Source organism: Gopherus flavomarginatus, chromosome 4 (assembly GCF_025201925.1).
Source record: "Gopherus flavomarginatus isolate rGopFla2 chromosome 4, rGopFla2.mat.asm, whole genome shotgun sequence".
NCBI classification, from domain to species: domain Eukaryota; kingdom Metazoa; phylum Chordata; order Testudines; family Testudinidae; genus Gopherus; species Gopherus flavomarginatus.
This window is the reverse complement of record NC_066620.1, coordinates 122,625,186-122,639,421: the sequence shown is the minus strand read 5'-3', so window position 1 is coordinate 122,639,421 and position 14,236 is coordinate 122,625,186. Positions and strand designations below refer to the sequence as shown.

Sequence of the window (14,236 nt, the reverse complement as noted above, 5' to 3'; positions counted from 1 at the left end):
AGCATAGGTGACCATGAGGCCATCAGACCTGTCCTCCGCTCGCTACATTGGCTTCCCATAGAACAGGGATCGGCAACCTTTGGCACGCGGCTCACCAGGGTAAGAACCCTGGCAGGCCAGGCCGATTTATTTACCTGCCACATCAGCAAATTCAGCCGATTGCAGCTTCCTCTGGCCGCGTTTCACCGCTCCAGGCCAATGGGGACTGCCGGAAGTGGCGCCGGCAGAAGGATGTGCTGGCCACTGCTTCCCGCAATCTCCATTGGTCTGGAGCAGCGAACTGTGGCCAGTGGCAGCTGCGATCAGCTCAAACTGCGGACGCGGCAAGTAAACAAACCATCCCAGCCTTCCAGGGTGCTTACCCTGGCGAGCCATGTGCCAGAGGTTGCCGATCCCTGCCATAGAATATTAAGTCAAGTTTAAACTCTTGATGCTTATCTTCAAGGCACTCAATGGCCTGGCCAGGATATCTGAAAGATCACCTAAAGTTCCAGCATGAAGACTGTGACTAATAACTTTGTTCGGCTGGCACAGTTGTGCTTTCCATAATAAGGGTAAAACTCATCTGTGTAGTAGACAGTGCAATGAACGCCTGTAAGAACTACAGACCATCACAAACCTCCCCACCTTCTGTTCTTAGTGCAAGGCAAACTTCTCCTACCTGCCTTCTGTAACCTAAACACATAACAACGGGTACATAACAACATAACAGAAACTTAACAAAACAAAACACTCTACCGCAAACACAATCCTCCCCTACACCCCTCGCCTCACCCCTGGGAAGGAGATGAGAGAACAAACCACATGTGACAGATATTAGTCATGTTACTTAATGCTCTGCTGGAAGGTGCTTGGATGCTATTGTGAAGAATGGTAAAAATCTATATAGAATAGGATAACATAGAATACACTTGATTGAAAGCAGGATCAGGACCATAGACCTTACATTTACATAATTATATATTTTTTTAAAGACCAATTCAAAACTTCTTCTATTCATATAGTAGATTGAATATGCACTTTATACGCAAGCAATGAGGCCTTCAAAGACCTAGGAATTTTGCTAAGGATCCACTGATTAGGCTAAGGGGAAAAAATCTAATCACTTGTTCATGGGTAGAAAATACTTCATTTGGTTGTCCAATAACAAGTAAGACTGTCCCAGTATTCAGGCGGTGTTCTTGTTCTCAAGTAAATTAGCATACTGAAATATTGTTACCACTGCCATTGTCTAAAGGCTCTTCTCGATGTTCTATTCTGAAATAGCAGCAAAGATCCAGACTAACATGGCTACCCCTCTGATACTATTCTGAAATACTGTGCCAGTTCTCATTAGTACTTTCTTGTTTTTAGTTTCTCTGGCTCTCATTTGATTTCACATATTTAGTTTTGTCTTCATTTCATATGAATGGTAACGCCACTGTCATAATCAGTCTGAGACTAAGTCAGCACTGACACTATATAAAAATATATTTCAAATAAGTGAAAATTCTATCATCTAAATAACATTGTAGACAACTTCCATCTGGTGTTTGGAATCTAGATCTGATCCTACAGAATCATTTTTGCTTAATATCTGTGGCTCACTGACTAGCCTCAAATATACTTTTACCCTTTCTTCTCTTCAATTCAGTAGTCAATAATCTTGATTTTATATATCTATATCTATATATAATATATGAGAGAGAGATTAATCGTAAACTCACCTGATCAACTCAAAAAATTAATTGTGATTAATCACAGTTTTAATTTCATTGTTAAACAATAGACTACCAGTTGAAATTTATTAAATATTTTTGGATGTTTTTCTACATTTTCAAATATATTGATTTCAATTACAACACAGAATACAAAGTGTACAGTGCTTACTTTATATTTTATTACCAATATTTGCACTGTAAAATGATAAAAAGAAATACTATTTTTCAATTCACCTCATACAAGTACTGTAGTACAATCTCTTTATCATGAAAGTTCAACTTACAAATGTAGATTATTTTTGTTACTTAACTGCACTCAAAAACAGAACAATGCAAAACTTTACAGCCTACAAGTCCACTCAGTCTTACTTCTCATTCAGCCAATCGCTAAGACAAACTAGTTTGTTTACATTTATGGGAGATAATACTGCCCTTCTTATTTACAATGTCACCAGAAAATAAGAACAGGCATTTGAATGGGATTTTTGTAGCGGCATTGCAAGATATTTATGTGCCAGATATGGTAAACATTGGTATGCCCCTTCATGCTTCAGCCACCATTCCAGAGAACATGCTTCCATGCTAATGATGCTTGTTAAAAATCAATTGAATTTGTGATTGAACTCCTTGGGGAAGAATTGTATGTCTCCTGCTCCGTTTTACCCACATTCTGCCATATATTTCATGTTATAGTAGTCTTGGATGATGACTCAGCACATCTTCATTTTAAGAACACATTTGCTGCAGATTTGACATAACGCAAAGAAGGTATCAATGTGAGATTGCTAAAGACAGCTACAGCACTTGACCCGAGGTTTAAGAATCTGAAGTGCTTCCAAAATCTGAGAAGGATGAGGTGTGGAGCATGCTCTCGTAAGACTTAGACGAGCAACACTGCAATGCAGAAACTACAGAACCCAAACCACCAAAAAAGAAAATCAACCCTTTTTCTGGTAGCATCTGACTCAGATGATGAAAATGAACATGTCAGTCCACACTGCTTTGGATTGTTATCAAGCAAAACGAGTCATCAGCATGGATGCATATTCCCTGGAATGGTGGTTGATGCATGAAGGGACATAGAATATGAGGGTTGAAAGGGACCTTAGGAGGCCATCTAGTCTAACCCAAACATATAACAATTCAAAGCAGGACCAATCCCCAGGCACATTTTTACCCTAGTTCCCTAAATGGCCCCCCTCAAGGATTAAACTCATAACTTTGGGTTTAGCAGTCCAATGTTCAAACCACTGAGCTATCTCTCCCCCCCAGGAGTCAAAGTGCTGTTAGGACCCTGAGTAGGGTGACCAGATGTCCTGATTTTATAGAGACACACTTCCAATTTTGGGATCTTTTTCTTATCCCTCACTCCCTGTCCCGATGTTTCATATTTGCTGTCCGGTCACCCTAACCCTGAGAAAGGGCCCACACTACCAGGTACACATACCTACCCCCAGCTTCTCTCCATACGAATCTTTAGCTCATCTGGCATGTAAATATCTTGCAACGCCAGCTACAACAGTGCCATGGGAACACCAGTTCTCACTTTCAGATGACATTGTAAAGAAGCAGGCAGCATTATCTGCTGCAAATGTAAAAAAAAAAAACTTGTTTGTCTGAGGGATTGACTGAACAAGCAATAGAAAGTCCACGGAGTCCTAGGTTCTAAAGTTTTACATTGTTTTATTTTTGAATGAAATAATTTTTGGTACATAATTCTACATTTGCAAGTTCAACTTTCATGATAAAGCAATTGTACTACAGTACTTGTATTAGGTGAATTAAAAATACTATTTCTTTTTTTACAGTGTAAATATTTGTAATAAAAATATAAAGTGAGCACTGTACACTTTGTATTTTGTTATAATTGAAATAAATATATTTGAAAATGTAAAAAACCTCCAATATTTAAATAAATTGTATTCTATTATGTTTAACAGTACAATCGTGCTTAACGTTTTTAATCACTTGACACCACTAGTATATATACTAAGAGGAGAGCCTGGGATCACTAAGACCTAATTGGCTGATGAAGTCTAGCTGGGGGAGGAGCTGGGCTGGGTTTATAAAGCCAGTGACAGGAAGGGGGCTGCAGGGAAGTAGTTTGCAATCATTCCTTGGGAGAAAGGATGTGTGTTTGAGGTTACATGGACCAGTAGTCTGTAGTTACTTCCTGGGAGGAGGGAGTTTGAGCTGGTACACCTGGTGGGGAAGGGATGACTAGAAGTTGTGGGAAAGAGCAACAGGGTCTGAGGGAACCAACAGTTGTCCCTGAACTAGAGTAGTAGGTGGGCCCAGATTCAATATTGGCCACTGGGAAAGTGGTACCATCAGGGTAGTGCCACAGAAGAATACTGGTGACTGTTTGTGTGGAAGGATTTTGGGTAATCCGAGGAAGGTCATGGCTCAGCCCTCCAGTTGGGTCACTAAGAGGAGTCAGCAAATCCTGGAGTGAGAGATTAGCTGCAGAGGGTGAAAGAGACAGTGTGACAGAGTGCAGCTGCAGGAGGGGCATTAGCCTCACACAGAACCAGAACCACCAGGAGACAGTGCCATCAAGCACTGAGTAGAGCCCCATCACAGGACCCTTCAGGAGGGTTGGTATTTTGTACAATAAAATCCACAAAATTCTGAATGGAGGTGGTTCTGTCTTGTTTTTCATAATTCTTCAAGTATTATCAAGGCATTTCCTTTTTTCTCTCTAGTATGATATGTATTTTTATGTCTAGCATGCTGTGAATGTTAAAATGTTTTGCATTTTAAAAATCAAACATACTATAAGAAAAATATTAATCCAAACAGGTAAATGCAGTAGGACAGAGGTTATACAGTAAGAAAAATCACAACATTTAATGATTTGATTTACTGGCCCAGAAATTTTATAAAAATATGTTTTATAAAAAATATAAACTAACTACAGACCAGTTAGTTTAATTTCTGTGCCAGGGAAGATAATGGAGCAAGTAATTAAGGAAATCATCTGCAAACACTTGGAAGGTGGTAAGGTGATAGGGTAGGGGTCGGCAACCTTTCGGAAGTGGTGTGCCGAGTCTTCATTTATTCACTCTAATTTAAGGTTTTGTGCCAGGTAATACATTTTAACATTTTTATAAGGTCTCTTTCTATAATATATAACTAAACTATTGTTGTATGTAAAGTAAGGTTTTTAAAATGTTTAAGAAGCTTTTTTAAAATTAAATTAAAATGCAGAGGCCCCCCTCCCCCTGACTGGTGGCCAGGACCTGGGCAGTCTGAGTGCCGCTGAAAATCAGCTTGCGTGCCGCCTTCGGCATGCACGCCATAGGTTGCCTACCCCTGTGATAGGAATAGCCATAAAGGATTTGTAGAGAACAAATCATGTTAAACCAATCTGATAGCTTTCTTTGATAGGATAACAAGTCTTGTGGATAAGGGGAGAAGCGGTGGATGTGGTATACCTAGAGTTTAGTAAGGCATTTGATACAGTTTCACATGATATTCTTATCAATAAACTAGTCAAAGACAACTTAGATGGGGCTACTATAAGGTGGGTGCATAACTGGCTGGATAACCGTGCTCAGAGTAGTTATTAATAGTTCCCAATCCTGCTGGAAAGGTATAATAAGTGGGGTTCCGCAGGGGTCTGTTTTGGGACCGAATCTGTTCAGTATCTTCAACTACTTAGATACTGGCCATAGTAAGTACGCTTATTAAGTTTGCAGATGATACCAAACTGGGAGGGATTGCAACTGCCTTGGAGGATAGGGTCATAATTCAAAATGATCTGGACAAATTGGAGAAATGGTCTGAGGTAAACAAAATTAAGTTTAACAAAGACAAATGCAAAGTGCTCCACTTAGGAAGGAACAATCAGTTTCACACATACAGAATGGGAAGAGACTGTCTAGGAAGGAGTACGGCAGAAAAGGATCTAGGGGTTATAGAGGACCACAAGCTAAATATGAGTCAACAGTGTGACGCTGTTACAAAAAAAACAAACGTGATTCTGGGATGCATTAACAAGTGTGTTGTGAGCAAGACATGAGAAGTCATTCTTCCGCGCTACTCTGCACTGGTTAGGCCTCAACTAGAATATTGTGTCCAGTTCTGGGCACTACATTTCAAGAAAGATGTGGAGAAATTGGAGAGGGTCCAGAGAAGAGCAACAAAAATGATTAAAGGTCTAGAGAACATGACCTATGAAGGAAGGCTGAAAGAATTGGATTTGTTTAGTTTGGAAAGAGAAGACTGAGAGAGGACATGATAGCTGTTTTCAGGTATCTAAAAGGGATGTCATAAGGAAGAGGGAGAAAACTTATTTATCTTAGCCTCTAAGGATAGAACAAGAAGCAATGGGCTTAAACTGCAGCAAGGGAGGTTTAGGTTGGACATTAGGAAAAAGTTCCTAACAGTCAGGGTGGTTAAACACTGGAATAAACTGCCTAGGGAGGTTGCGGAATCTCCATCTCTGGAGATATTTAAGAGTAGGTTAGATAAATGTCTATTAGGGATGGTCTAGACAGTATTTGGTCCTGCCGTCAGGGCAGGGGACTGGACTCAATGACCTCTCGAGGTCCCTTCCAGCCCTACAATCTATGAATCTCTGAATATATTCATTTCTGATAGTATACTAATACTAATGGAAGTTTTATTCTTAGGTGCAGCAAAGAATCCTGTGGCACCTTATAGACTAACAGACGTTTTGGAGCATGAGCTTTCGTGGGTGAATACCCACTTCGTCAGATGCATGCAATATAAACTAACTACATCTGACGAAAGCTCATGCTCCAAAATGTCTGTTAGTCTATAAGGTGCCACAGGATTCTTTGCTGCTTTTACAGATCCAGACTAACATGGCTACCCCTCTGATACTATTCTTAGGTGGTCCACTACATCTTGTTTTACAATTTGAAGATTAAGTAGTATTCAACTTGATGCAAATATTGCTTCACATCACAAAACTCTACATCTACATCTGTTTTAGAAGTACTCAGAATATTTTGATATAAAAATTAAATAATCCACTGGTTTCTACAAGAGTAAAATATGTTATTCAGTCTTAATTAATATATTTTACATTAGTAATTCCATTTAAAACTGTTTCCGATATAGTTCCTTTTATGTTTTCTTTGCATAAAGCTACTAATTGTACAATGTAGGAACAACAAAATTATTCCACATATTATAATATAAACAGAATATTTCCAAAATGATTACTGTTTTGGATTATTTAGCTATTACTAGAATTAAATTCAGTATATGAATTATTTGGAGTATATATGTAAGATTGACTGATTAAATGTTTGAGAACTAAAGCTGACCACTGGTAATTTTACCAATGGGAATAACTCATAGTGTTTGCGAAGTGGAAGGCCTTCTGTATCATTACCAGTCCTTTACCATATGGCTTTCTACTGATTGAAGTAGTATTCATATGGCAGAATTATAACAAATGTTTTTAAAAAGCTTTACCCAAATTTGTTCAATGCTTTAAAAGCTCAGCTAAGAGGAAATACTATACAACATAATACACAAACTTTACATTTTAATTGAAAGCTTAGATTTTCAAATACACACAGCATTCCCGAGCCTCCTATTGACATCGTTTAAAATAGCTTCTTGGAATACTCTAGTGCCAGAAACTGCATCTCAAATGTGTTTGTCAGTTTTTTAAAACCAACATAATGTGCATAACTACAGGAAATGGACAAGAGATGCATTTTAGATTGCATTAAGATCTCAGTAAATTCAACTAAATGTCCAAAATGGAACTTTAGCTATGCTTCAAAAGCAATACAATTAATTAGAAATAAAACCATATTCTGATCTCAGCAAGTAAAAACTAGAAGCTGAATGTTTGTTTGGACACGGTGGGAAAGCATTCAAGCCCACTTCAATGGGGCTAGGATTTAACCCCTTCCATTTTTAATATAATTCAGTGTTCTGAAACCTTATGTGATATGAAGCATTTTTACCAAGTGAATCAAGTTGAATCCTATTCAAGATGAAAGCACTTGAATTTGATGCCTTTGGGCATCCTTTTGCTGAGGTATGACACATTTGGGACAGTGGAAGTATGGCAGTCCCTTAACTAGATTGTAAATGAGTAACTTTAAAATCTGCTATAGGAGGGGTGAAATCCTAACCCCACAAAAGTCAATGGGAATTTTGCTACTGACTTCAGTTGCATCTGGATTTCACCCCACATACTCTATTGGTAAATATTTTTCTTTATATATTGATCAGTAGCATTCTTTCTAGTGTCAAATCAGTACTGGTGAAAGATTGGGGTAGGGGAGGAAGGTTTAAGTCTCTAACATTAGCCATGCATCTAGTCTATCAAATGCAGATATGATAGAATAATAGCGTTTTTTTAAAAGCCACACTCAAATGTGTTCAGTGCTTGAAAAGTTCAGATTTTAAACAGTCGAGGAAATAACCAGACACCAGAAATAGAAATAAAGAATGTCTGGATACATGCATGTTCAGTATGAAAGCAACCAAATCTTTATACAATCAGGGTCAGATCCTCTATCTGTCAATATGTGGAACTCCCTATTGAAAATGAATATCTTTTATATATTTAAAAAAAAAGCATGTGGCTCACAGTGAGAACTAAGCGAGAACTCGACTGTATCCAAGCACTATCAGTCTCAAAATACCTGCATCCACAGATTGTTTAGATCTGGCATGATTCATGTTTCACATACTTATGTAATGGTTTCTCACCAAATATATGCTATGATCAGGGTATTTACTAAGTGCTTGAAGGCAGAAAAAAACAAGTTACTTAATATTTGCAGATGTTGCATTATTCAGTTCTTGGAATCTTGGAACCTAGATCTTTTGTTATTATGGGTTTATGTAGCATTAATACTGTAAGGTGCTTTACAAATGCAGACTAAGACAAGATATCTGCCCATGTTTTCACAGTGTGCCTGCAATTAGATAGCATTTGTGCTTTTTAAGGAACCTTTTCTGGATTCCATCAAGATCTACCTTCTATATTAATCAGTTAAATAGTATAGATTCCAGGTGACCCATTTTCAGTTTATAAACAGAATATAATTGCAAAATGGTGCACTTTAAATAAATACTGAAATCCTTTAGGCCATAATCCTATTGAAATGATCAGTGCATTTGAGACACACCCAGGTTAAGGGTGAAACCATTTTAGTGTAATACAATGCAGAATTCTAGACAAGCCACAAAATGAATGTATTGCAAGCCATCATTTTAGCACAAGAATGATTGCAATTTTTCTTTTTAAGTCTTACTAGATCTCTTTATGAAGACTTGCATTGTGATTGACTTCTAAAGCCATCTAGTCAAATGAATGGCTGTTAATCAGTTCTCTCACTTTTTCTCTCAGGTCATAAGATGCTCTGGCTATTTTTCTAGAGTCTTCAACAGCAGTTTCCTTGTCCCTTAAAATTCTATTGCTTTTTTCATCTTTCCTTTTGATGGCTTCCTGAATTTCCTGTAGGTGACATTTTTCATCATCTTCAACTTTTTGTTTTCGAAAGTAGTGGTTCATTTCTTTTAAATAGTTACTTTCCTTGCTACGCTGTGCTTTGTCTTGGACATTTTTAGACATAATTTCTCGGGCTTGCTGGATCTTCATCTCCGCTATCTGCAGCAACATATTTTTACGCTTTCGTTTTTCTTCCTCAGTCTCTTTTGCTCTAAACTTGGCCAATAGGCCTTGTTCTTCACCCCTTAGAGATTTTTCTTTTAATTCTTTGTTCCTTTCTTCCATCAGCTGATCAAGGATTTCTTGAGATCTTTGAAGCTTTTGTTCTATAGAAAGCCTCTTATAAAGCTCATCGGCTTTGACTTGGTGATCTATTTGCGCTTTCAGGGGCCTGTGTCTGTTTTTTTCATATTGGTTCACATCTTGACTCCTTTTCTTCCCCTCCATTTCTTTCAACAGTCTTTTTTCAAAGGCCTGCGCCATTTTTTGCTTTAATAGATTATAGTTGTACTGCTTAGCATTCTTCTCAGCTAGTCTTTTCTCTCTCAGTTGCTTTTCTTGACAGCGTTTCCTGTACTCAGCCTGGACTTTAGTTCTTTCACGTTTTTCCTTCCGTCTCATTTCTTGCTCCTCGGCTACTTTTTCCCACTTCTTGTGCTGTAACATCATTTCTTTCTCTCTGGCCTTCAAAAGCTCTTGCTCTTCTAGCCTGAGCCTGGCTTTCCTGTGCTCTTTGTCTCTTTGCCACTTCTCCAGGCTTTCAGCAAGATGGTGCTGCCTTTCTTTTTCCAGTTTTGATTTGATCTTCTTCTCCCTCCGTCTCATCTTATCCCAAGCATCAGAGGTCTGCAGCTGCTTCTCTTTCAGATCCTGCTCCTCCCGATGCCTGGCCAGCATCAGAGCTGCAATCTTTCGGTCCCTTTCAGGGATTAAGTCCTCATATCTCTTATCAGTTAGATCCTGGACGCTGACCTGAGACTCTCTCCTTCTTGACCTCGGGGGATGGTGGACGCGGTGTTTGTGGTAATTGTTTTCAGCCTGTGTATCCTCTTCATCCTCATCTTCATACTGTCTGGCAAAGGAGTGCATCAAGTCACTCAGGCTTGGGCTGCTCTCACACGCCTCCTGCCAGCCCCCGCTCTGGAGCTCTTTCTTCCCGGGCTTGCTGGGGGCGGCCTCCAGCTGGCAGGAGGAAAAGGAGGCGCAGGCGGAGAGGGGCTTGCTGGCCTCCGAGATGAAGCCTGGGCCATACTCCCGGGTCCTCTGCACAGGGCTGGCCCACTGGTCCTCCCTGAGCGCCTCGTCCAGCCGGCTGCCCCGGCCCGAGGGGCTGCTGTGGTGCTGCCCCGGGCAGTCCCCCCGGAAGAGGCTGGTGCAGGAGGGGTTCAGGGAGGTCGCATACCCTTCCCGCGCCGGGGGCACATGCCGCTGCCAGGAGGAGGAGCGGCGTGACTGCTGGGGGACCCGGCTCCTCTGCCCCTTCCTCAGCCCCGCTTTCTGGTACGTCGGGGCCGGGCTGCAGCCCCCTTCCCAGCCAGCCGCCTCCAGCTCCGAGCCGTACGGGTCCAGGTAGTGCGGCGGCGAGAAGCGGCCCGAGCGCGGCCGCGCCATCTCCGAGCCGGGCGCGGGGCAGGCGGGCTCAGCGCGGGGGAAGCTGCGGGGCGCGGGCGGCTTCTTAGCGCCACTGTAGGACGCTCGGTCACTCAGGGAGACGCCCGCGGGGAAGCGCCCGCCGCTCTCGGCCCCGAGACACCGCCCCGGCCCTCGCCGCCGCCGCGGCTGCTGCATGGCCCGGCTCCTGCCCGGCTGCGCATCAGCACAGTGACCGCCGCGCCGCGTCACAATGGCCAGCAGCTTTTAGCCCCGCGCCCGCCTCAACCCGCCACGCGCAGCCACCTCACCTGCCCCAACACTGCCCCAGCCCACCACACACAGCCCCCCTCCACCCAGCTCAGCCCACCACACACACCCTGCACCTGCCCCAGCACTGCCCCAGCCCCACACACAGCCCCCCTCCACCCAGCTCAGCCCACCACACACACCCTGCACCTGCCCCAACACTGCCCCAGCCCCACCACACACAGCCCCGCCTCCACCCAGCTCAGCCCACCACACACACCCTGCACCTGCCCCAGCACTGCCCCAGCCCCACACACAGCCCCCCTCCACCCAGCTCAGCCCACCACACGCACCCTGCACCTGCCCCAACACTGCCCCAGCCCACCGCACACAGCCCTGCCTCCAGCCACCACACACAGCCCCGCCTCCACCCAGCTCAGCCCACCACACACACCCTGCACCTGCCCCAACACTGCCCCAGCCCACCACACACAGCCCTGCCTCCACCCAGCTCAGCCCACCACACACACCCTGCACCTGCCCCAACACTGCCCCAGCCCACCACACACAGCCCCCCTCCCCCCAGCTCAGCCCACCACACACACCCTGCACCTGCCCCACACACAGCCCCAGCCCACAGCACACAGCCCAGCATCCACCCAGCTCAGCCCACCACACACACCCTGCGCCTGCCCCAACACTGCCCCAGCCCCACACACACACAGCCCCGCCTCCACCCAGCTCAGCCCACCACACACACCCTGCACCTGCCCCACACACAGCCCCAGCCCACCGCACACAGCCCCGCCTCCACCCAGGTCAGCCCACCACACGCACCCTGCACCTGTCCCAACACTGCCCCAGCCCACCACACACAGCCCTGCCTCCAGCCACCACACACAGCCCCGCCTCCACCCAGCTCAGCCCACCACACACGCCCTGCACCTGCCCCAACACTGCCCCAGCCCACCACACACAGCCCCGCCTCCACCCAGCTCAGCCCACCACACACACCCTGCACCTGCCCCACACACAGCCCCAGCCCACAGCACACAGCCCCGCCTCCACCCAGGTCAGCCCACCACACGCACCCTGCACCTGTCCCAACACTGCCCCAGCCCACCACACACAGCCCCGCCTCCACCCAGCTCAGCCCACCACACACGCCCTGCACCTGCCCCAACACTGCCCCAGCCCACCACACACAGCCCCGCCTCCACCCAGCTCAGCCCACCACACACACCCTGCACCTGCCCCAACACTGCCCCAGCCCACCACACACAGCCCTGCCTCCAGCCACCACACACAGCCCCGCCTCCACCCAGCTCAGCCCACCACACACACCCTGCACCTGCCCCAACACTGCCCCAGCCCCACCTCCACCCAGCTCAGCCCACCACACACACCCTGCACCTGTCCCAACACTGCCCCAGCCCCACACACAAAGCCCCGCCTCCACCCAGCTCAGCCCACCACACACACCCTGCACCTGTCCCAACACTGCCCCAGCCCCACACACACAGCCCCGCCTCCACCCAGCTCAGCCCACCACACACACCCTGCACCTGTCCTAACACTGCTCCAGCCCCACACACAAAGCCCCGCCTCCACCCAGCTCAGCCCACCACACACACCCTGCACCTGCCCCAACACTGCCCTAGCCCGCCACACACAGCCCCGCCTCCACCCAGCTCAGCCCACTACACACACCCTGCACCTGTCCCAACACTGCCCCAGCCCACCACACACAGCCCCCCACACACCCTGCACCTGCCCCACACACAGCCCCGCCTCCACCCAGCTCAGCCCACCACACACACCCTGCACCTGCCCCAACACTGCCCCAGCCCACCACACACAGCCCCGCCTCCACCCACCACACACAGCTCCCTCGACAGCGCCCACCTCAACCCACCACACGCACCCTGCACCTGTCCCAACATTGCCCCAGCCCACCACACACAGCCACCCCCTCCACCCAGCTCAGCCCACCACACACACCCTGCACCTATCCCAACACTGCCCCAGCCCACCACACACAGCCCCGCCTCCACCCAACTCAGCCCACCACACACACCCTGCACCTGTCCCAACACTGCCCCAGCCCACCACACACAGCCCTGCCTCCACCCACCACACACAGCCCCGCCTCCACCCAGCTCAGCCCACCACACACACCCTGCACCTGTCCCAACACTGCCCCAGCCCACCGCACACAGCCCCGCCTCCACCCAGCTCAGCCCACCACACACACCCTGCACCTGCCCCAACACTGCCCCAGCCCACCACACACAGCCCCGCCTCCACCCAGCTCAGCCCACCACACACACCCTGCACCTGTCCCAACACTGCCCCAGCCCACCACACACAGCCTCCCCCAGCACCTGTCTTAACCCACCATGCACAGCCACCTTGCACCTGCCACCGCACAGCTCATAGCACCTGCACCAGCCCACCACACTCAGTCCCCCAGCACCTGCCCCAGCCTAGCACACAGAGCTGCAGCCAGCACCTGCCCCAGCACCCACCACACAGTCACCCTCGCACCTGCCCCACCCCACACAGGTCCAAGCACCTGCCTCAAACCACCGCACAGACTCACTACCATCTGCTCCAACCCCACTAGCAGCTGCTCCAGGCCCACCACACACAACCCCCGCACAAGCACCTGCCAACCCATCACACAGCCCCAGCACTTGCAAAATCATCAAACACAATTATCCACCCACAGTAGCACCTGCCCAACCTTGCTGATGGTGATGGACCCGAAGGCATATGGGCTGCTGCCTGACACATTTTCTCCAACTATGTCCAGAGATGTCACGTATGCATCAATTACTGAAGCAATGCAGGAACATGTCTCCCTTAGCTCATTGATGAAAGCAGAATGATACTGGTTACATCAGTGACACCAGGGAAGTGTAGAGTCAGTAGCATAGTTCATGGCTACTCAGAGGAAGTTGTCAAAGCACTGATAGCTTGAACAAACATTAAGTGATGCACTGCATGACTAATTTGCCTCTGGATTATGCAATGACCAGTATCAGTGATTACATTAAAAAACAACTGAGTTGGAGTCTCTGAAATTTAGTATGAACTGAGATGTTCACCTTTTGCACTGATGAGACAGAAGATCATGGAATGAAAGAAATTTCCATGTGCCATTGTGCATAAACTACAAATGCTGAGAAGGATTGCAGGGCACGCCAGGTCATCAGCTGAAAATTGCCAGAATAAAGGATAC

The 14,236-nt window shown here is 46.3% G+C and overlaps 1 protein-coding gene across 1 annotated transcript in view; it reads right to left on the bottom strand.

Moving 5' to 3' along the window:
• Positions 1-10,941, bottom strand: part of CCDC185 (coiled-coil domain containing 185) — a 311,099-nt gene extending 300,158 nt beyond the window's left edge. The window contains exon 1 of the mRNA XM_050949629.1: positions 6,552-10,941. Within this exon, the coding sequence (XP_050805586.1) occupies positions 9,004-10,941 (1,938 nt within the window). The 3' untranslated portion in view covers positions 6,552-9,003. The remainder of the gene's footprint in view (positions 1-6,551) is intronic.
• Between the last annotated feature and the right edge of the window lie 3,295 nt (positions 10,942-14,236).